Raw genomic sequence first — 24,854 nt, 5'->3', positions numbered from 1 at the left:
GCAGCATCTGGGAGGAAGTTAGGGTGCAGGAGGGCACTCAGTATGGGGGTGCAGGTCTGGGAGGGAGTTAGGGTGCGGGAGGGTGCTTAGTGTGGGGGCGTGGGGTCTGGGAGGAGTTAGGGTACGGGAGGGCGCTCAGGGTGGGGGTGCAGGGTCTGGGAGGGAGTTAGGGTGTGGGAGGGCACTCAGGGTGGGGGTGCAGCATCTAGGAGGAAGTTAGGGTGTGGGAGGGCACTCAGTGTGGGAGTGCAGCTCTGGGAGGGAGTTAGGGTGTGGGAGGGTGCTTAGTGTGGGGGTGTGGGGTCTGGGAGGAGTTAGGGTGCAGAAGGGCACTCAGGGTGGGGTGCAGGGGGTTGGGAGAAACTTGTCTCAAGTGGAGAGAGGGCAGGAAGCCCCACAAGCTGAAGGGCCGGGGGAGGGAATAGCTAGTTCAAGTGGTTTGCTGCAATCCCTAGGGCCCCTGGGCTGGGACCCGGAGTAGAGGGCGGGCCCAGGTCCCTCCCTCTCCACTCCCCTTTCCTGGGACACTAGTGGGACAGTTGATACCCCAATTCAGGGGTGAGAAACGTTGCCCTGAACCTCCCACAAGAGGAGAAAGCGCGAGACCCATCATAATAGTTTTGGCAATTTGCCACAGGTTTTATCAAAGAAGGAAATTAATCTTTCCCATGTGCAGAGTGAGACACATATAATGAAGTAACATTTTTTTACTGATACACTGTCACATGCATGCATCATTACCTATTTTTTTTAAATTAACAGACTAACCTGCAAACAGTTTGAGTCTATATGACGCTTGGTATTTATTGTCAAAATCAACTATGCTTCCAATTATTGGTATTCTTGCAGCATCTAAAAGCTGGAGCGATCAAGGTGGATCGTGCTTTATTCAAACTAACCTGGATAAACCATTTATTTGTTTCTTAATTTGTTTTGTAAATAGAGATTATGCCAATGTGTGAGAACCAGTCATCCTTGCTTCAGAAAGGATTTCTTAACAAAATCTCTCCATTTAATAGTGGGTCCATTGAGTTTTCAAAGACCTGAAATTGTTATATGTTAACTGATTGTGAAGTATTTACTTAGGAAATGGGTAGAATTCAGTTTGACGGGTGATAAGTACATTAGTGGGTTACTCACACTGTCAGTGCTAACTAAACTTTTGCAACTTTGGCATCTCCCCTTCCTTGTAATTCAAATGTGGAAGACTGGTATTAAATATGCTGGTTGTTTAAAGCTGCTGCTAGAGTGCTGATGTTTTTATGCCATTGTGCTGACTTTCTCTTCTGTATATTTACCCCAACCTGCAAATAGATCTTCAAGAGCCAAAGAAAGATCCATGAAATCTATCCCATGGTCTAGATGGGCTTTTATAGTCTTAAGGCTTGTCTATACAGGGAGTTATTTCAGAGTAGTTAATCCACTTTACATTCATACCCTCCCTTATTCTGAATAAATTTTCATGTGTAGACAAGCCCTTACCTTACTGTCCTCTCAGTCACCACAATCAACCAGAGTAACAGTTCTTACAGAGATGTAGGATTTAAATTCTGTGGTGAAATCCAGATTTACTATTTCCTCATTAGCATAATTCTAAAACAGTCATGTCAAAGTTAAGTTTTGTAATTATTTTCTAATGAGTGTTGTAACAAAATGGCTGATGTTGGTATGGTGGGTCCTGCGCTTTTCTTGGCAGGGAGCTAAGACGCCACCCATTGCCCCTGCTCTTGGGACTCCGAGGGCCCCGCTAGTGGCCCGGGAAGGTGGTAGAGGAGGGAAGCAGGGGAGGGGTCTGGGTTTCCTCCTCACTCTGAGCCCCAGCCCCTCTCAACCCCTGTGGGTTTCTTACCCTCTTCCCCCTTGGGTAGGGTTACCCTCAATCCTTGATGCTGGGGGAGAAAGTCTCCCTGCCCTGCTGAGGCAGGGTCTCCCTTCCTTCAGTTCTCTGGTCTTTCAAGTCTCACAACACACTTCCAAGCTCCAGTCCTCCCTCCTTCCTCACACACCCTGACTGCCTGAAGTGGGGGAGTGTGAGGAAGAGGGGGGTTATTAGGTTCCTGACAGGGCCTTAATTGACTACAGGTGCTCCAATTAACCTCTAACAACCCTCCCTAGGCTACAGGAAACCACACCTTAATTAGCCTAGGGCTTATTTATCTCCCCTCTCCCACTGCTCCCTGGCCCTCCTGTATCACAGTGTATTCTTCTCAATCAGGCATCACAGATGTTTATGGATTTTGTTTCTATTATCTTTAGTGATAACCTGCGAGCCACCAATAATTAAGAATGGAAACTTAATGATACCAAAGAGAGTTTACAGAGAGAATGAACAATTGCAGTTTATCTGTAAACCAGGATATACATTCGGTGAAAGATCTGATGCAGAGTGTACTAAATATGGATGGCGTCCAGAACCAGTTTGTAAAGGTCAGCTTTTGTTAATGTTATACTACATATTCTGATACTTTTATCTAGCTAGCCAGCTATAGTCCTGGTCCACAACTAATTCTCCTAGGTGCTACAGTAATACAAATACATAATGATTATATAGACTATAGCCTGGAAAGCAGTGACTCTGAAAAGGATTTAGGGATCATAGTGGAAAAGCACCTGAACATGAGCTCCTAGTCTGATGTTGTGGCAAAAAGAGCTAATGCAATCCTTGAATGTATAAGCAGGGGAGTAGTGAGTAGAAGTAGGGAGGTGATTTTTACCTCTGTATATTTTTACCTCTGCATTGGTGAGACCAGTACTGGAATTACTGCGTCCAGTTCTAGTGTCCACATTTTAGAGAAGATGTAGAAAAAGACACATGTTGTTTGAGATCTGGAAAAAATGCTTTACAGTGAGAGACTTAAGGGGCTCATTCTGTTTAGCTTATCTAAAAGAAGATAAAGGGATAACTTGATTGCATTGTTTTACCTTCATGGGTACCAGGTACTAAAGAGAACTTTTAATGTATCAGAAAAAGGCATAGCTAGAAATAAGACACACATTTCTAACCATTGGAACAAACTACCAAGGGAAGTGGTGGATTCTCCATCTTTTGATGACTTCAAATCAGGGCCGGCTCCAGGCACCAGCTTCTCAAGCAGGTGCTTGGGGCGGCTGCTCCGGAGAGGGGCGGCACGTCCAGCTATTCGGCGGCAATACGGCGGACGGTCCCTCACTCCGCCTGGGAGCGAAGGATCTCCCGCCGAATTGCCGCCACACATCGTGATCGCGGCTTTTTCTTTTCTTTTTCTTTTTTTTTTTGGGGGGGGGCTGCTTGGGGCGGCCAAAACCCTGGAGCCAGCGCTGCTTCAAATCAAGGCCTTTTAGTGAAACACATTATTGGGTTTAAAACAGGAGTCTCTGGGTTAAATTCAATGGTTTGTGTTATACAGGAAGTTAAACTAGATGATCCAGGCCTTAAAATCCATGATTCTATGGTGTAAGGTATTTGGAAAAGAAAGGGAAGAATAACAATCACATTTCATCACCTGCCTATCCATGATCTACTGGCAAAGCTTTTATAGTCAAAGATTTGGAGAGATGGGGATTTCTTGTTGCATGATTATAAAGCAGATGCAAGCAAAACTACCGAGACATGTTCAGTATTTGAAATATCATGTCAAGATGAGCCAGATTCTGCTGCCCCTAGTCACATGACTATTTATCAGGTAAGTACTCCTCAACATGACTAAGGCTGGTAGAATCTGTCCCTACATGAGCATCCTCAAATTGAAAAGGATATGTTGGCAATTTTCTGGTTGTGAACAGTTTTGTAATGTATTTAGGGGCAGAAATTGGACAAAGTAGAAAGGGATCATAACTCATTGCAAGAAGCTCCCTTGTCATACAGAACACCATATTGATTGACTAAGCAGAATATCTGAAAAACTTAATCTATTTTCTTCAAAGGAACTTCAGATACTGTGATGCATTATTTCTATTGTAAATTAAGGTTTGTGTAATGCAGTATACAGTTATTATCTGAACAACAAGAATTCACTCCATAACACAGAGCAAAAAATTAGTCCAGATATTGAATTAATCCAATAGAGTTGTGCAAAATAACCTGTGTCTCTGCTATACTTTGCACATTGGTTTATTCAACATGCTTCTAATGGTTTATGATTTTAATTCTACTTTGACCAATTTCTGTCTATAAATGTATATAGGAAAATAGCCACAATCAAAAACAATTGCCAACATTTCTTTTTCAATTTGAGCATAGTTCTGTTGTGTTTTATGTGAGTTTTTGGTATTATCTTGCAGAACAGCCCTCTACCCATGTGGTTTTTTTTCATAAACTGAGACCTAAGGCTCTTTAATAATCTCAAAATATATGATTTCTGATTCCACTGTAGGGTTACAGTAGCTAGTGTTTACATTCCAGGATAATTTTCTTAAGGAATTTCTACACTGTGAGCTGGGGGTGTGATTCCCAGCTTGAGGAGACATACCCATGTTAGCTCTAATTGAGCTAGTGCATTAAAAAGAGAGTGTAGCTGTGGCAGCATGAGCGATGGGCAGGGCTAGTCACCCCAAGTTCATGCCTATAGTCTTGGCTAAGCAAACACTCGGGACAGCTATTCCCTCCCACCGCTCATGCAGCTGTGGCGCCATTTTGTTTTTAGAGCATTAGCTGAACTAACACAAGTCTTTCTCCTTGAGTTGGGAATCACCTCAAAGTGTAGACATACGCTTAGGATAAATCTTAGTTATATCATAATTACAGACTAAGATATCTATTTATTGGCTGTAATCTTAAATATTGATCCATTTTGTGTTTTTACTTACATTATTATATAATTATGTACTAAACGTGTTTGACACAGCCTTGTGTTAACCAGTCTTGCTGATAGGTGGAGTGAAACAGCTAAAATGAACAAATTCCAACAAGAGTATCAGCATTGTCTGAGGAGAGAAATCAACCAATCACATTTTGTTAATTAAAAAAAGCTGCCTTGCAATAAAAAAATACCACTGTAACCCTATAACGGGTTTTTTTCAACAAAAATAATTTTCAGAGCCCTTTAATTGCTGACCTATCATTAAGTAAATGCAGTTGGTTGAGTCTTGTATCCAGCAAATGCCCTGCCTTGAAGGTTTTTTTCATTGTAGCCATTTCCCTCCTCCTCTCAGAAAGACTTGTTAGTTCTTTCTCTTGCCACTTGTGTGTGTGTGTATATATAAGGGCAACAAACTATCTGCTATACTGAGTGCATGCAGTACATTTAAGTGGCTGTTTTCCCACTCAGCGTGTTCAGTAATACTTTGCTTGAACTTCATAAGATGATCATGATATTTTGCCCTCTGTTGAGCATTCTTACCCCAGTGTAAGATGACCAAGTGCCTGCATGCCAATGAATGTAGCCTGCCTGGAAATACCTATATTTGACCTACTCAGCTCCAACCTAAAAGGGTCCCCTCCCCAGCAACACAGTGGGAATAGTGAGTTACAAATGCACCACACAACCTTCAGGAAATGGTTATGAAACTGCAAAATTACTCATTATAAATGTGAAATACAGACAGGGTAAGGAACTTCTTGAAATGAACATGCTTTCAAGAATGCCTTATAAATAGTAAAAAGAAGGTCCTACAGGAAGGCTAATGAGCATTTCCAAAATAAATTCAGCTTCAAACAATAAATACAAAATGACCCAACCTTACAACAGCTTGAGACAGATGAATGGCCAATGGAGAAGCAAAGGTACTTCCAAGCAGAAAATTATATTGGGACAGTAGAGAGGACATGCACATAAAGCCACATATGCTGAGATTCTGCACAAAGGACATTATGTCATCATACTACACAGCATGAGGTCAGAAATGCTAACCATAATCCTCAGTACCCATCTGGGTATTGAGAATTATAAGTACAGAGTTCAAGTGATCCTGTTATGACTAGTCATGAATGCTACTATTGACGAGAGCATACCCAAATGTGAAGTCTGCACTCAGTGGCACTTTTGCATTTTTCTTTCTGTACTGAAACCACGAGATTCCTAGTTGCTTTTGGGTCCAAAGATGAATAGCCTGTCATGTTACAGAGGACAACATCTCCTGATTTCAGTTTCCACTGTTAGACTCTCTAATGTCCAGCACTGAGGAGACATCCTTCCAGTCAGTGAAAACTGGAAACCTTTTCCTTTGCAATCCTTTCCTTTCCTAGTAAATTTCTTGTCTATTTTAGCCAGTGGGATCATTTAAGAGTGTGAGGATCTCTGTATTTGTTAATGACCACTCAATGAATGAGGACAACTTGTTTAATATGCACCAAGATTGATAATTGTACAAACAAGGCATCCATATTCTCCAAAATTCCCATCAGTAATTATAATTATAATTATTAGGGTCCATTTCCAAATTCCTATTTTTATAGAGGTTAACTTTCTAAAGGCTTATCTATGAAAACTTAATTTGATATCACTACTGTCCCTGTTACACTCCCCCCAAAGGGCATGGGTGTACAGCTTCCACAGTCCTCCAAGACTCTGGGCCAGGGAGTGAGGATCTAAGCATAGGACCAAAACTCAGATCCCAGGCACTGGAACTTCTTTCACCCTCTTCTATTTTTTGTATGAAATAATTTGAGAAATAAGAATTCTTGGAAAATATTTTTATCCTAGGAGTAATCTTAGTGCTTAAGAAAGTTGCCCTCCACCCCCAAAAAGCACACCATACTCTTGGCAAAGCTTTAGAAGGATCAACAAAAAAAAGCACACCATACAAAATAAGTCACTTATTTTTTTATCTATAGAACAAGAATAGGAACTAATTAAAGAAAGTCCGAAGGCCTGTGTGTTATAGGAGGCCAGACTAGATGATCACAGTGGTTCCTTCTGGCCTCATGATCTATGAATGGAATGGTACAGGCTTGCACCCCATCCACATGCCTCAAGCCTGACCTTTAGGGACACCTCCACAGGTGAAAGGAATATTTTAGTTTCTGTGCCCACTCAATCCTTGGCCTTTCTGCTTCATATACTAATAAAGGTGCTAACTAGTGTCAATTGTGCTGCACTTTTATAAAATATAGGTACCTGTCCAGTAGGTGCCAAAGAAAGCCTAACTCATTTCATCATTCACCAACCAGACATGATATTATTATAACTGGGTCATATTCAAACCAGAGATGAAAGGATCTGTATTTCCTACAAATCTCCCAGTCCTCCCAGTACCCTATGTGATGCATTCTTTTTTTTTTTTTTTTTTTTTTTAATTATCTACAAAATGAGTGCTGTAGTTTCTATCCCATTCAGTTCCTACAAGCTTGAAGCTATGAAGAGATGCAAAGCTCACAATCCTGTTTAACTCATTGCTCTAACTCTAGGGGATCCAGCAGCATCAGTGACAATAAAATAAAATAAAATAAAAAATCTTCCATTTCAGCTTGTTAAAGCACCTTGCTTCCACATCAGGACTCCTTACAACAATCCATGCGTCTATCACTTCCAGATTGGATCATTATGTTTTCCTGAATATGAAAACAGTGCAAAGGCTCCAGCCAAAGAAGAATGTTGTTGCCTGCCTTCTCTGACATAAATATGTCAAGAGCACATAAAGCCAGTACTCTGGTTCTTTCCCTGACTGCAAAGTATTTCCAATCCCAGTTCAAGGCTTTGATCTTTATCACAAAGCCATTAATTGATCAAGTCCCAAGTATAAAACAAATTTATGACCTGCCAAGACAGTTGCATTGCTCTGGGAAAATGTCAATCACCAAGCCTAGGGCAAAGTGTATGTGAGCCAGATATAAAGCATTTTTGCTGTAAGAAGTGTTGTAATAATTGAGCTCTAGCAGGCCTACCCCAATTGTAAGCTTAACTCTGAAAAAGTAGAAAAAAGCTTATAAAATAGTCCAATCATGCATAAAAAATGCTGATGGGAAAAATTACACAAGGAAGACAAAAGACCTACTGATGTAACTAAAGGATTGTGTTAAGATCATATCTGGTAAACAAGAGGAGTGCGGGAATGGAAATCATTGGGAAAAAATTGGTGTCAGAAAGTAAGCCTAATTGGTGGACAAAATAATGAGGGGATGGACTATTTAACCCATTTCTTCCTCTTGGGGTCTGTGACAAAGTGCTTATCTGTAGCACCTGAGTCACTTACGTAATTGCATAACAGAGAAGATTATGGTTTTATTGGAATAAATTAACTTGTCGTGGTGGGGATTGTTGACTTTGGGGGCAATGGTTGGGCTAATTAGGTTGTAGCTCAATAAGGGGAAGATATATAATTGACAGGAATAGAAAGTAAGGGGGGGCGATTGGTGAGTGAGCTGGAGTATGGCAGAGAAAGTTGGGTGGAAGTATCTTCCTGATACATGCCTGTGCTATGTTCTGCAGTGCTTGGAATCTTCAAGATTAAAGGTACACATGGAGGAAAGAAATGGACTGTATGTATGTTCTAAGAGAACATGCAAAGAGGCCAGGCAGTCAGCACACTGGGTAACTGAGCAAGCATCCTGTGACCGGATCTTTTTTTTTTTCTTTCTAAGACTTCAGGGAGAGTTTGCTGGCTGGGTGGGAGATGGGTGAACTGGAAGGAGTGAACTTTCATCATCAGGTTTGCAACGCACACCATCCCCTGGGATACTATGACACCATTGGGCCTTCATCTTTCATAGATTCATAGATTCTAGGACTGGAAGGGACCTCGAGAGGTCATCGAGTCCAGTCCCCTGCCCGCATGGCAGGACCAAATACCATCTAGACCATCCCTGATAGACATTTATCTAACCTACTCTTAAATATCTCCAGAGATGGAGATTCCACAACCTCCCTAGGCAATTTATTCCAGTGTTTAACCACCCTGACAGTTAGGAACTTTTTCCTAATGTCCAACCTAGACCTCCCTTGCTGCAGTTTAAACCCATTGCTTCTGGTTCTATCCTTAGAGACTAAGGTGAACAAGTTTTCTCCCTCCTCCTTATGACACCCTTTTAAATACCTGAAAACTGCTATCATGTCCCCTCTCAGTCTTCTCTTTTCCAAACTAAACAAACCCAATTCTTTCAGCCTTCCTTCATAGGTCATGTTCTCAAGACCTTTAATCATTCTTGTTGCTCTTCTCTGGACCCTTTCCAATTTCTCCACATCTTTTTTAAAATGCGGTGCCCAGAACTGGACACAATACTCCAGCTGAGGCCTAACCAGAGCAGAGTAGAGCGGAAGAATGACTTCTCGTGTCTTGCTCACAACACACCTGTTAATACATCCCAGAATCATGTTTACTTTTTTTGCAACAGCATCACACTGTTGACTCATATTTAGCTTGTGGTCCACTATAACCCCTAGATCCCTTTCTGCCGTACTCCTTCCTAGACAGTCTCTTCCCATTCTGTATGTGTGAAACTGATTTTTCCTTCCTAAGTGGAGCACTTTGCATTTGTCTTTGTTAAACTTCATCCTGTTTACCTCAGCCCATTTCTCCAATTTGTCCAGATCATTTTGAATTATGACCCTGTCCTCCAAAGCAGTTGCAATCCCTCCCAGTTTGGTATCATCCGCAAACTTAATAAGCATACTTTCTATGCCAATATCTAAGTCGTTGATGAAGATATTGAACAGCGCCGGTCCCAAAACAGACCCCTGCGGTACCCCACTCGTTATGCCTTTCCAGCAGGATTGGGAACCATTAATAACAACTCTCTGAGTACGGTTATCCAGCCAGTTATGCACCCACCTTATAGTAGCCCCATCTAAATTGTATTTGCCTAGTTTATCGATAAGAATATCATGCGAGACCATATCAAATGCCTTACTAAAGTCTAGGTATACCACATCCACAGCTTCACCCTTATCCACAAGGCTCGTTATCCTATCAAAGAAAGCTATCCGATTGGTTTGACATGATTTGTTCTTCACAAATCCATGCTGGCTGTTCCCTATCACCTTACCACCTTCCAAGTGTTTGCAGATGATTTCCTTAATTACTTGCTCCATTATCTTCCCTGGCACAGAAGTTAAACTAACTGGTCTGGGTTGTTTTTATTTCCCTTTTTATAGATGGGCACTATATTTGCCCTTTTCCAGTCTTCTGGAATCTCTCCTGTCTCCCATGATTTTCCAAAGATAATAGCTAGAGGCTCAGATACCTCCTCTATTAGCTCCTTGAGTATTCTAGGATGCATTTCATCAGGCCCTGGTGACTTGCAGGCATCTAACTTTTCTAAGTGATTTTTAACTTGTTCTTTTTGTATTTTATCTGCTAAACCTACCCCCTTCCCATTAGCATTCACTATGTTAGGCATTCCTTCAGACTTCTCGGTGAAGACCGAAACAAAGAAGTCATTAAGCATCTCCGCCATTTCCAAGTTTCCTGTTACTGTTTCTCCCTCTTCACTAAGCAGTGGGCCTACCCTGTCTTTGGTCTTCCTCTTGCTTCTAATGTATTGATAAAAAGTCTTCTTGTTTCCCTTTATTCCCGTAGCTAGTTTGAGCTCATTTTGTGCCTTTGCCTTTCTAATCTTGCCCCTGCATTCCTGTGTTGTTTGCCTATATTCATCCTTTGTAATCTGTCCCAGTTTCCATTTTTTATATGACTCCTTTTTATTTTTTAGATCATGCAAGATCTCATGGTTAAGCCAAGGTGGTCTTTTGCCACATTTTCTATCTTTCCTAACCAGCGGAATAGCTTGCTTTTGGGCTCTTAATAGTGTCCCTTTGAAAAACTGCCAACTCTCCTCAGTTGTTTTTCCCCTCAGTCTTGATTCCCATGGGACCTTACCTATCAGCTCTCTGAGCTTACCAAAATCTGCCTTCCTGAAATCCATTGTCTCTATTTTGCTGTTCTCCCTTCTACCCTTCCTTAGAATTGCAAACTCTATGATTTCATGATCACTTTCACCCAGGCTGCCTTCTACTTTCAAATTCTCAACGAGTTCCTCCCTATTTGTTAAAATCAAGTCTAGAACAGCTTCCCCTCTAGTAGCTTTTTCAACCTTCTGAAATAAAAAGTTGTTTCCAATGCAGTCCAGGAATTTGTTGGATAGTCTGTGCCCCGCTGTGTTATTTTCCCAACATATATCCGGATAGTTGAAGTCCCCCATCACCACCAAATCTTGGGCTTTGGATGATTTTGTTAGTTGCTTAAAAAAAGCCTCATCCACCTCTTCTACCTGGTTAGGTGGCCTGTAGTAGACTCCTAGCATGACATCTCCCTTGTTTTTTACCCCTTTTAGCCTAACCCAGAGACTCTCAACACTTCCGTCTCCTATGTCCATCTCTACCTCAGTCCAAGTGTGTACATTTTTAATATATAAGGCAACACCTCCTCCCTTTTTCCCCTGTCTATCCTTCCTGAGCAAGCTGTACCCATCCACACCAACATTCCAATCATGTGTATTATCCCACCAAGTTTCAGTGATGCCAACAATGTCATAGTTGTATTTATTTATTAGCACTTCCAGTTCTTCCTGCTTATTGCCCATACTTCTCGCATTTGTATATAGGCATCTAAGATACTGGTTTGATCTTTCCTCCCAGTTTTGTCCTGACCCTCCTTTCTCTCTGACAATATAGCCCACACTCCCTCTCGTTTCCGACCCATCTCCCCGGTCTCCATGTTCCCCACTTACCTGTGGGCTTTGCTCACCTGTCCCCGTCGAACCTAGTTTAAAGCCCTCCTCACTAGGTTAGCCAGTCTGTGTCCAAATAGGGTCTTTCCTCTCCTCGAAAGGTGAACGCCATCTCTGCCTAGCAGTCCTTCCTCGAATAGCATCCCGTGGTCTAGGAAGCCAAAGCCCTCCTGGCGACACCATTTTCGCAGCCAGGCATTCACCTCCATGATGCATCTGTCTCTGCCCGGGCCCCTACCTTTGACAGGAAGAATTGAAGAGAATACCACCTGCGCTCCAAACTCCTTCACCCGTACTCCCAGAGCCCTGTAGTCACTCTTGATCCGCTCAGTGTCACACCGCGCAGTATCATTTGTGCCCACATGGATGAGTAGCATGGGGTAGTAGTCAGAGGGCTGGATAATCCTCGACAATGCCTCCGTAACGTCTGGGATACGGGCTCCCGGCAGGCAGCATACCTCCCGAGATGAAATGTCAGGGCGACAGATGGGCGCCTCCGTCCCCCTCAGCAGAGAGTCTCCGACCACCACTACCCTACGTTTCTTATTCGCAGTGGTGGCAGCAGACCTCCCAGCCTTAGGGGTACGAGGCTTCTCCTCCTTTACTGTAGGGAGTGATTCCTTCTTTCCTGTATCAAGAAGAGCATAACGGTTACCTATTACCACGGCAGGAGGGTTCGGAGCAGAGGTGGAGCACTGCCTGCTGCCAGAAGTAACCAGCTGCCAGTGTCCACCCTGAGCCATCTCCTCCTCCACCAGTGGTGTATCAGCAGTCCTGTGTACTGGGACAGCTACCTCAGCTGTCTCCACATGGACACTGTCGAGGAATTGCTCGTGGATTCGGATGCTCCTCAACCTAGCCACCTCCTCCTGTAGCTCTCCCACCTGCTGCCTGAGAGATTCCACCAGCAGGCACCTCTCACATTGGATGGTCCCCCCAGCCTGGATATCAGTAAGTGGAAATTGCAAGTTACAGTCTCTGCAAAACCACACCAGGATCTGGGTAGAAGCATCCATGCTCAGGTGCTCTGTCTGGCTACAGGCACAGGTGGAGGAGACAGAAGCAGTGCTGGCACAGGTGTTGCGGGTCTTCCTAACCATCGTAAGCCTCCCTCTGTCAAACTCCCATCTGCAGCCCCCTGTCCGCCCAAAAGGGTGCTGTATTGCTCCTCCTTCACCTGGAGAACTCCCTTGCGAAACTCCCTGTTAGCAGACCCTGGTCGCAAAAGATCCTGAAAGACGTCCTGACCAGACTGTGCCAAAGAGACAGACTCAGAAGACACCGCCATCTTCACCATCTCCCCCTAAATCCTGGGTTGTGAGACTTTGGTTCCTGCTCTGTCTCATTCCCTCCTTTGTGTCATTTTCCACCTGTAACGGTGCGACGACTCACCCTATGGCGCCTCCTGATGGTTGTCCAGGGAATTAGCTCTTCCCACTCAGGAGTGCCCTCTGCAGGCCGGTGTCCTGCTTGCTGCTGGCCCCAGTGTCCCTCCCGGACCCCAGTGCCCCTTACCTCGAGGTTCCGCCCCGTGCAGTACCCTGCAGTCTCACTGGGTCTCCAGTACCCCGCAATCTTCGCTGCAGCCCTCTCCCAGGGCTGCTTTATGCTCTTCATGGCAGGAGCAGGGTGACGACCCCACTACACCACCCCTTTCTTTTCTGTTTCTCTCTCTCATTTTGCCTTCTGTTTTGTAAAAGTCTGGCTTAGCAGCCAAGACTGTATATTTTGCAACAGTGCTGTGAGCCTGTGACCAAAAAGGCAGCTAAAAGCAATGCCCTAAATAGCCTGCTGTTGGTACAAGTTTGTGAGGTCTGTAAGTGGCTGATAAGCAGGTATGCTGTGCTTGTATTTCTCTAGCAGAAAAGTTGCAAGTAAGAGTCAGCACCGGAGACAAAAGCTGCATTTATTATTCCTCTATTCTGTTCTCTCCTCTTTTGTGTGTGCTTGTCTTGTTTCATCTTAAAGGAAGCAGGATCAGACTTTAACAACAATAGAAGCAAGCTCCAGCCCATAACTAACTTCTCTTAGCCCCCAAAAGAACAGTTATTACCATCTTTAATGCCATCTAAAAGACTGTCAGGCAGTCCTTTTTCCTTCTAAAAAAACCTCTCTACAGCTTAAGGGGAAGGGCACAAGGGATATTGTTAAAATAAAACCCTTACTTGATACATTGCATTTCAAATGCTTTAACTGTTCTTCCTTCTTTTTTGCATCTTTAAAAGGTTAAAATGATTTTTAATGGTGTGATTGCCATGGGACTAAGCAGGCCCAGGACTCTGTACTCAAAACATTGAACCATGTTTGTGTTGTACCATGACAGGGACTTTCTTATTCCATCCAACCAAACACAACAGGGGTGCAGTGTGGAATCCACTGCCAGAATAAATTAGACACATTTGGTCTGATCACCTTTAGGTCTCACTACGAGACTTCATTTTTTGATCAAGTTCTCCCACAATAATCAGAATGACATTTAGAACAACAACTGCCTCCTCCTCATCCCAAAACTAAAATAAACTACCTCAAGCAAATACTGTCATTACTAAAGATGGGAGAAGAGCTATAGACTTCATTAAGTCCATAGGAATCTCACCGTGCTAATTTTATGCAGAAGATGTTCAGAGAAGACACTGCTAGTAAAGCTAGTAAAAAAAGATAGATGCAAATAATCTTAATTGAAGGGGGGATTTATAGCCTAATGTCCTGTTTCCAGTTGTTAAACTTGTTTGTCTGTTTCTGTTTAGAAATAAGATGTGATCCTCCTACAGTGATTAATGGAACCTACCGCTCTGAAAAGAGAGTGTTCAGAGAATTAGATGTAATCAGAATATACTGTGATCATGGATTTCACTTTGAAACTGACGATATGGTAAACACAGCAGAATGCACAAAGAATGGTTGGTTACCTATTCCAAGATGTGTCTGTAAGTAGATTTTGATTTAACATGTTTTTTAAAATGTCAAAGTCCAAACAATTATTTAAGGATTATAAATGGGTGCAATTGACAGTATAAATGAAAATGAAATAAATATATTTCCAGGGGTTTTCCTTTTACAAAGTTTACTTTGACTTGGAAAAAACACGTGAAAATAACATGATATGGAATAAGTTAACAGAGTTGTAAATAACTATACAATCAATATATGTGCTATGATTTATTTGGCAAATTTGTGCTAGACTGAACCCTTCTATGGGGAAGATTTGTAGCTGTGTATTTTAATCATCCAAATGGTAGTATGCCAGGCATATTACCAGTAACGTATGAATGGTAAAAAAAGAAGACAAAAACCTATTGGTCATATCTGTACTCTGACATATCCCACAGTCTTAGTTTTGTGCCATCAGTTTCTGTGTCTTCATTTATTATGAACTGTCAGAGTTTCTTCCTGAAGAAGAGCTGTGGGTAGGCTCAAAAGCTTGTGTCTCTCTCCAACAGAAGATGGTCAAATAAAAGATATTCTCCCTCTCACCTGGTATCGCTAAATATCTTGGGACCAACATGACTACAACTACACTGCATACAACAGTTTCTTTCAGGCAGTTCTGCCTTTGCCAAATCATGAATTTCTTCTTCGAGGCATATCCCTGTGGGTGCTCTGCTTTAGGTGTTCATGTGTCCCTGCCCTTGTAATTGGAGGTTTGTGGTAGTAGTTCCTGGTTGGGTCACATATGCGCGGTCCCAGAGTCTTGTGCTGTCTCAGGCGGTTATCTGGTGCCTTGTGAACAACCCTCCCTCAGTTCCTTCTCTCCTGTTTTTGGCTTGAGTCAGAGAATTTAGCAGCGCCTCTGTGCCTGGTCTTATTAGCATAGTTCTTCCCTATCTAGACAGAGTTCTTGTTAGATAATAGCTAATTTATCTTCCCCATTTACTTTCCTTTTCCTTCTTAAAAAAAAAATCTCTCAAGCTAGAAGATTAAGTTAGCCATTAGTAAGTTAGAGTAATTCATTTTCCCCTTACCACGGTGGGGGTGGGGAAAACATGTCTCTGAAGGATATGCCCAGTTCCCTGCAGTTTAAATGCTGCCTCACCTGCCAACTTTCTATCCCAGACAGGCACTTGCAGTGTGTTCACTGCCTCAGCGAGACACACATACCTCCAAAAGTGCTTGCATTATCACAATATAAAAAGCTGAATCAGGAAGGTGAGAGACTTAGAACTCAAACTCCTTGTGATGGAGAAGTCTTTCTGGCCAGTATCTGAGCCTGAATCATGGACCGCCGCCGCCTCCCCCCACCACCCTTGGACAGAGGTCCCTTACTGCTGCCTCTGACAGAGGCTGTTCTTCAGCGGCTCAGACAAAAGATTGCCCCACCAGGAAAGTGGCCAAAAACTGGGCTCCAACTTCTCCAGCTAGGGAATCTGCCAAGAAACAGCACTCCCCAAACTCCAGCAAACTCCGTTAGTATTGACCACACCAGCACTCTCCACTGCCGAAATAGCAGGACCCTCCAATACCGTGGGTACCATAAGAGCAAAGGACCCTAAGTGGGCAATCTCAGACAAGGGCAGCGAGGGGAAATCGAAACCCTCTGCCTCTGCACCGTCAGAGCTGACAAGACATTTGGCACAGAGCAGCTTGGCACCGCTGTAGCTCATGGCACCACCTGCTGCTGGCATAACACACATGGTGCACACACTGACGCTGACAACCACACCACAACAGTCAGTACTGAGCACCACATCTTCAATGGTACCAGTGTTACCGGTACTGCAGCAATTCTTATGCCAGAAGGACTTATTGGTCACCTCAACACTGGAATCTCCAATCCTTGGTACCGACATCACTCCATTGGCAACCATAATTCCAGCACTGGAAAGGGGGGGACTGGTTCTTGGCTCTCTACCTCTAGGACGCATATTTTCATATAACAATGTATCCATCACTTTGGAGGTTCCTCAAATTTGCCCTAGGAGTGGATCAATTTCAATACAAAGTTCTGCCTTTCAGCCTACACTGCTCCACAAGTGTTCTCAAAGGTCCTCGCAGTGGTAGCGGCTTACCTCTGCAGACAGGGAATTTTGATATTCCTATACTTGGATGACTGCTTACTGAAAGCATTGGCATGACCAGGAGCACTAGAAGCTACCTAAAACAAAGTAGCTCTCTTCACATGCCTAGGCCTACAAATAAATGTTCAAAACTCAACACTAACACCAGTGTAAAAACTGGAATTCCTTGGAGCCTACCTCAATTCTCCAGAGGCTATGGCCTCTCTACCACGATAACGATTCAAGACCCTAACCAACCTGATTTCCACAATGCTAAACAGTCCTCAGACAATGGCCAGGATTTGCCTGCAACTATTGGGCCACGTGGCTGCAACAACATTCATCATCAAATACCCCAGGCTACACATGCAGTATCTGCAAGCCGGTTTTGGACAACCTACACTTCCCACAAACACAGCATAAACAAACGCCTCAGAATACCAAACAAAGTAAAACACTCCCCTACAATGGTGGACATGACCAGATAATGTTTGTGCCAGGGTCCCCTTTATTCAGAACTTTCCAACAGCAATCACCACAATGGATGCTTCACTACTAGGCTGGGACACATATTATCCAGGACTGTTGGTATCCTTCAGCATCTCTCCTACATATAAACATATTAGAACTATGAGCCATTCGCAATGCGTGCTCCCTTTTCCTACTCATGATCAAGAACAAGCCCATAAAAATCCTCAGACCGACAGTGTCACATGTATGTTCTATATAAACTGGCAAGGGGGGCACACTCTCATTCCCTGTACATGGAAGTCACGCTGCTCTGGAACTGGTGCATCAGTCACAACATCAACATCTCAGCCTCATACCTACCAGGATGCCAAAACACCCCTGCATACACACTAAGGAGGAACTTTTCCCAGGATCATGAGTGGGAACTAGACATATGGGTGCTATACAGCATATTCAGACACTGGGAGTTCCCAACCTTAGACCTCTTTGCAACAGCACACAATGTTAAATGCCCTCAGTTTTGCTCCAGAGGAGGTTTGGATTCTTGCTCCATGGACAATGCCTTTCTTATCAAATGGGACGCTCCTTTCATATATGCCTTCCCTCTCACCGCCTCCTATTGCAGATGATACACAAGATCAGATTGGACAAGTCCAAAGTCATTCTGATAGCTCCCATGTAGTCACAACAAACATGGTTCCTTTACCTTCTCAACATGATGGTGTGCCCACCATGCACACTTCCTCTTCTACCCCGTCTTCTCTTTCAAGATGCAGGCCAAGTCCTTCACCCAAACCTAAAAAGACTCCACCTCAAGGTATTGCTACCCCATAGCACCGAGGACTCGAAATGACCTGTTCAGAGGAAGTAAAGAACATTTTATTAAATAGTCACAGAACAACGACATGTCATATATACTTACACAAATGGAGATGATTTGCCACATGGTGCCAAAATAAACAAATCACGGCAGTCTCCTCCACTCTATCTCTGATATTAGACTATATACTAGAACTTAAGAAATTGGGCCCCTCCATGAGCTCAATCAGGGTATAGCTCTCAGCTATCACAGCATTCCACTATAAGGTAAATGATTTCTCGATTTCTGCACACTCAATCACCAAGCAATTTCTCAAAGGCCTCAACAACATCTACCCTGAAATATGAACCCCCTACTCCATCATGGGATCTTAATCTAGTGTTGTGGGGTCTCACCAGACCTCCATTTGAACCACTAGAGACATGTTCACTTCTTCACCTTTCAGTGAACGTGGCCTTCCTCATTGCCATCATGTCCACTAGATGAATGGGAGAACTAGGAGCCCTCATGGCACACCTGTCATACATGATATTCTTCAAAGATAAAGTATCCGAGGGGTAGCCGTGTTAGTCTGAATCTGTAAAAAGCAACAGAGGGTCCTGTGGCACCTTTAAGACTAACAGAAGTATTGGAGCATAAGCTTTCGTGGGTGAATGCCCACTTCATCAGACGCAAGTTTACTTGCATGGCATTCACCCATGAAAGCTTATGCTCCAATACTTCTGTTAGTCTTAAAGGTGCCACAGGACCCTCTGTTTCAAAGATAAAGTTACATTAAGACCGCATTCCATTCTTACCTAAAGTTGCCTCCTCATTCCATCTCAACCAACCCATTCACCTCCTATCCTTCTATCCAAAACCCATGGGAATAGACAGGAGACATCACTTCACACCCTGGACATCTGAAGGGCTCTAGCCTTTTACATAGACAGAACAAAGCCACCAATATTATTCATCTCCTTCACCAAATTATCAAAAAGAGATGCCATATTTAAACAGAGATTGTCCAAATGGATTTCCAGGTGTGTCAATTTGTGTTACCATCAATACCATCTTCAGCCCCCAATGATGATATGCAGACATTCCACCAGAGCTTTATAGGCTTTGATAGCATTTCTTAACAATGTCCCCATTATGGACATATGTAAAGCGGCAACTTGGCATCAGCCCATACAATTACACAACACTATACATTAGAACAACATTCAGTATCAGGATGCACTATTTGGACTTACCATATTGTCATCTGCTACGACTTCAACTCTGAAGCCCCTTCCTTCCACCAAAGGGCACCGCTCTGAAGTCACCTAAAGTGAAGCACCTACAGGGACAACCATCTCGAAGAACCTCAGTTACTGCACAGGATGACTAACCTGCTCTTCTTTCTCAACTGTTTATTCAGTGTTTCTTCAGGTAAAATCCCAATGAATGCAATCAATGAGAGTTTTATTGAATAGGGACTAAGTAAAAACTGAACAAGGACTTCAGAATTTGGCCCTTTTGTAATTAAAAAGAAGTGAAAGCTGTTTGAAACAGGAAGAGGTATAAGAAGATTTGGAGCCCAACACAGTTGCTATAAAGTAACTCTCTCTGATAATGGGACTCCAGATTTCCTGGAAAACATGGAGTTAATTTTCCCTGGATCTGAATACAGGAGGAAGCTTTAGTAGTTGTCTTATCCCCTGTCTTTTGTGGAGAGAATTCAGTCCCCTCCATTGCACCATCATGCCCACTGACTTGTGGACCTGTACCATGAGGCCATCATCCACAATATGTGATTTCTGGGGTCGGGCCTTCCTGCTCATTAGGTGACAGCTCTATCCCATGCTTCAGGGGGGAAATTTGGGTAAACTGTAAGTGAACTTGCAGAGCTCTACCCTACTCCCATCCCTTCCATTGAGTTTCCACAGACCGGGGCAATTTCCTGGAGTCTGTGAATAACAAGTTGTTATGCAATAATTTCTAAAACTGTCTCATCCTGCTTCGTAGGAAAAGTTTAGTGGGGGAAACAAATAAGATAACCATCAGACTGTATATGTCCTGAACTCATGAGTCCAGTTAATCATAGAATCATAGGACTGGAAGGGACCTTGAGAGGTAATCTAGTCCAGGCCCCTGCACTCATGACAGGACTAAGTATTATCCAGATCATTCCTGACTGGTGTTTGTCTAAACTGCTCTTAAAAATCTCCAATGATGGAGATTCCACAATCTCCCTATGCAATTTATTCCAGTGCTTAACTACCCTGATGGTGAGGAAGATTTTCCCAATGTCCAATTTCAACCTCTCTTGCTGCAATTTAAGACCATTGCTTCGTGTCCTATCCAGAGGTTAAGAACAATAATTTTTCTCCCTTTTCCTTCTAACAACCTTTTATGTACTTGAAAACTATCATGTCCCTTCTCAGTCTTCTCTTTTCCAGACTAAACAACCCCATTTTTTTTCAGTCTTCCTTCATAGGTGATGTTCTCTAGACCTTTAATAATTTTTGTTGCTCTTCTCTGCACGTTCTCCAATTTGCCCACATCTTTCCTGAAATGTGGCACCCAGAACTGGATACAATAATCCACTTGAGGCCTAATCAGTATGGAGTAGTCCGGAAGAATTACTTCTTGTGTCTTGCTTACAACACTCCTGCTAAACCATCCCAAAACGATGTTTGCTTTTTTTGCAACAGTGTTACACTGTTGACTCATATTTAGCTTGTGATCCACTATGACCTTTCCACAGTACTCCTACCTAGGCAGTCATTTCCCATTTTGTATGTGTGCAACTGCTTGTTCCTTCCTAAGTGGAGTACTTTGCATTTGTCCTTATTGAATTTCAATCTATTTACTTCATGCCATTTCTTCAGTTTGTCCAGATCATTTTGAATTGTAATCCTATTCTCCAAAGCACTTTCAACCCCTCCCAGCTTGGTATCATCCACAAATTTATAAGTGCACTCTCTATACCATTATCTAAATCATTGATGAAGATATTTAATGGAACTGGACCCAGAACTGATTCCTGCAGGACCCCACTCATTATGCCCTTCCAGCATGATTGTGAATCACTGATAACTACTCTCTGGGAACAGTTTTCCAACCAGTTTTGCACCCACCTTATAGTACTTCAATCTAGGTTGCATTTCTCTAGTTTGTTTATGAGAAGGTCATGCAAGACAGTATCAAAAGCTTTACTAAAATGAAGATATACCACATCTACCATGTCCTTGCTATCCACAAGGCTTGTTACCCTGTCAAAGAAAGCTATCAGGTTGGTTTGACATGATTTGTTCTTGTTACTTATCACGTTATTATCATCTAGATGTTTTCAAATGGATTGCTTAATTATTTGCTCCTTTATCTTTCCGGGCACAGAAGTTAAGCTGACTGGTCTGTAATTCCCAGGGTTGTCCTTATTTCCCTTCTTATATATTGGCACTATATTTGCCATTTTCTAGTCTTCTGGAATCTCTCCCATCTTCCATGACTTCTCAAAGATAATTGCTAATGGCTCAGATATCTCCTCAGTCAGCTCCTTGAGTATTCTAGGAGGCAGTTCATCAGGCCCTGGTGACATGAAGACCTTTAAATTGTCCAAGTAATTTTTAACTTGTTCTTTTCCTATTTTAGCCTCTGATCCTAGCTCATTTTCATAGGGGGATAGCTCAGTGGTTTGAGCATTGCCTTGCTAACTCTAGGGTTATGAGCTCAATCCTTGAGGGGGCCATTTAGGGAACTGGGGTAAAAATCTGTCTGGGGATCCTTTGAGCAGGGGGTTGAATTAGATGACCTCCTGATATTCTATGATTCATTTTTACTGACATTCACTATGTTAGACATCCAATCACTACCAACCTTCTTTGTTTCAGATCTCACCAAGAAGTCATTAAGCACTTCTGCCATTTCCACATTTTCTGTTATTTCCCCTCAACTCATTGAGTAATGGGCCCACTCTGCCCTTGGTCTTCCTCAAGCTTCTAATGTATTTGTAGAATATTTTCTTGTTACCCTTTATGTCTCTAGTTAGTCTGATCTCATTTTGTGCCTTGGCCTTTCTAATTTTGTTCCTACATGCTTGCGTTATTTGTTTATATTCTTCCTTTGAAATTTGACCTGGTTTGCACTTTTTGTAGGACTTCCTTTTGATTTTTAGATTATTGGTGGTCTCCTGCCATGCTTCCTATCTTTTCTATGCAATGGGACAGTTTGCTCTTATGCCCTGAATAATGTGTCTTTGAAAAACTGCCAACTGTCTTCAATTGTTTTTCCCCTTAGACTTGCTTCCCATGGGAACTTACCTAACTCCCAGAGTTTGCTAAAGTCTGCCTTCTTGAAATCCATTGTCTTTATTTTGCTGTTCTCCCTCCTACCATTCCTTAGAATCATGAACTCTATCATTTCATGACCACTTTCACCCAAGCTGCCTTCCACTTTCAAATTCTCAGCCAGTTCCTCCCTATTTGTCAAAATCAAATCTAAAACAGCCTCTTCTCTAGTAGCTTTCTCCACCTTCTGAAATACAAAATTGTCTCCAATACATTCCAAGAATTTATTGGATCATCTGTGCCTTGCTGTGTTATTTTTCCAACAGATGTCTGAGTAGTTGAAGTCCCCCATGTCATAACTATAAAGGGAAGGGTAACAGCTGTCCTGTGTACAATACTATAAAATCCCTCCTGGCCAGAGACTCCGAAATCCTTTTCCCTGTAAAGGGTTAAGAAGCTCAGGTAACCTGGCTGGCATCTGACCCAAAGGACCAATAAGGGGACAAGATACTTTCAAATCTTGGGCGGGGGGGAAGGCTTTTGTTTGTGCTCTTTGTTTGGGAGTTCGTTCGCTCTTGGGACTGAGAGGGACCAGACATCAATCCAGGTTCTCCCCATCTTTCTAAACAAGTCTCTCATATTTCAAACTTGTAAGTAAAAAGCCAGGCAAGGCGTCTTAGTTTTACTTTGTTTTCTCAACTTGTAAATGTACTTTTTAATAGAGTGTTTATCTTTGTTTGCTGTACTTTGAACCTAAGACTAGAGGGGAGTCCTCTGAGCTCTTTTAGTTTGATTACCCTATAAAGTTATTTTCCATACGGATTTTACAGAGACTATTTTTACCTTTTTCTTTAATTAAAAACCTTCTTTTTAAGAACCTGATTGATTTTTTCCTTGTTTTAGATCCAAGGGGGTTGGATCTGTATTCACCAGGAGTTGGTGGGAGAAAGAAGGGGGGATGGTTAATTTCTCCTTGTTTTAAGATCCAAGGGGTTTGGATCTGTATTCACCAGGGAATTGGTGAAAGGTTTCTCAAGGCTTCCCAGGGAAGGGAATCCATTGGGATGGTGGCAGCGGACCAAAACTAAGCTGGTAGTTAAGCTTAGAAGTCTTCATGCAGGCCCCCACACTTGTACCCTAAAGTTCAAAGTGGGGATACAGCCTTGACACCCCATCACTACCAAGTCCTGTGCTTTGGATGATGTTGTTAGTTGTTTAAAAAAAAAAGCCTCATCCACCTCTTCTTCCTGGTTAGCTGGTCTGTAGTAGACCCCTACCATGACATCACCCTTGTTATTTACCCCTTTTATCCTTACCCAGAGACTTTCAACAAATCTGTCTCCTAGTTCCATCTTAACCTCAGTCCAAGTGTATACATTTTTAATATAAAAGGCAACAGCTCCTCCCTTTTTTCCCTGCCTGACTTTCCTGAGCAAGCTGTACCCTTCTATACCAATATTCCAGTCATGTGTATTATCCCACCAAGTTTCTGTGATGCCACCTATCATAGTTGTGTTTATTTACTAGCATTTCGAGTTCTTCCTGCTTATTTCCCACACGTCTTTCATTAGTATACAGACATCTAAGATATGGATTTGATTCCCTCCCCCCATTCTGTCTTGTCTCTCCTTTATCCCTGCTGTAACAACCCATGCTCCCCCCCCAAATTCCAACCCTTCTTCCAAGTCTCCATGTTTTTTACTTACCTCTGGGCTTTGATCACCTGCCCCCTTCGCACCTAGTTTAATGCCCTCCTCATGAGGTTAGCCAGTCTGTATCCAAATATGCTCTTCCCCTTCCTTGATAGGTGGACCCCATATCTTCTTTGCAGTCCTTCTTCCTGGAACAGCATCCCGTGGTCAAGGAAGCCGAAGCCCTCCTGGCGACAACATCTTCACAGCTAGGCATTCACCTCCAGTATGTGTCTGTCTCTACCTGGGCCCCTACCCTTGACCGGAAGGATGGAAGAGAATACCACTTGTGCTCCCAGCTCTTTCACTCTTACTCCCTGAAGTCACTTCTGATCTGCTGAGGGTGTTACTTTGCAGTATCATACGTGCCCACATGGATGAGTAGCACGGGGTAGTAGTCAGAGGGCCAGATCAGCCTCAAAAATCCCTCCCTAACATCTCAGATATGGGCCTCCCGGAATATAATATAATTAATATAATTAATTATAATTAATTAATAACCTCCAGGAATGCCATGTCAGGGCGTAAGGTGGGTGCCTCCGTCCCCCTCAGAAGAGAGTTACCAACCACCATTACCCTGTGTTTCATCCTGAGAGTGGTGGCTATGATCCTCTCAGCCTTGAGGGAACATGACTTCTCCTCCATCTTTGGGGGTGATTCCTCATTGCTCTTTGCAAGGGCAGCATATCTGTTTTCCATCACCATGATGGGTGGGTTGGGAGTAGGGGTGGAACACTGCCTGCTGCCAGAAGTAACCAGCAGCCAGTGTCATCCCTGTGACAGAGCCAGATCCTCCTCCTCCGGTGGTATGACAGCAATGCTCTGTAGCTGGATAGCTTCCTCAGCCTCGGATGTTTCCAGGTGAATACTCACAAGGAATTCCTCATGGGTACAGATGCTCCTCAGCCTGGCCACCTCCTCCTATAGCTCTCCCTCCGGCTTCCTGAGAGATTCCACCAGCAGGCACCTTTCACACCTTTCCCCCCAGCCTGCCTTTCTGTGAGTGGGAAATGCAATTCCACACCAGGATCTGGGTAGAGGCATCCA

General features: G+C 43.1%; 1 protein-coding gene across 4 annotated transcripts in view; it reads left to right on the top strand.

Annotated features, from left to right (window-relative positions):
- LOC101939299 (complement factor H) overlaps positions 1–24,854 on the top strand; it is a 115,759-nt gene that overhangs the window by 21,168 nt on the left and 69,737 nt on the right. For 2 of the 4 annotated variants that reach the window (XM_065554414.1, XM_065554413.1), the window contains exons 6-7: positions 2,257–2,427; positions 14,326–14,505. In XM_065554414.1, the coding sequence (XP_065410486.1) occupies positions 2,257–2,427; positions 14,326–14,505 (351 nt within the window). The remainder of the gene's footprint in view (positions 1–2,256; positions 2,428–14,325; positions 14,506–24,854) is intronic. The other 2 variants (XM_065554417.1, XM_065554416.1) reach the window with 1 other exon arrangement.

The sequence above is a fragment of the Chrysemys picta genome, chromosome 8 (genome assembly GCF_011386835.1).
Source record: "Chrysemys picta bellii isolate R12L10 chromosome 8, ASM1138683v2, whole genome shotgun sequence".
NCBI lineage: Eukaryota > Metazoa > Chordata > Testudines > Emydidae > Chrysemys > Chrysemys picta.
Note: the sequence above shows the minus strand (reverse complement) of the source record. Positions and strands in the feature narration are given on the sequence as shown.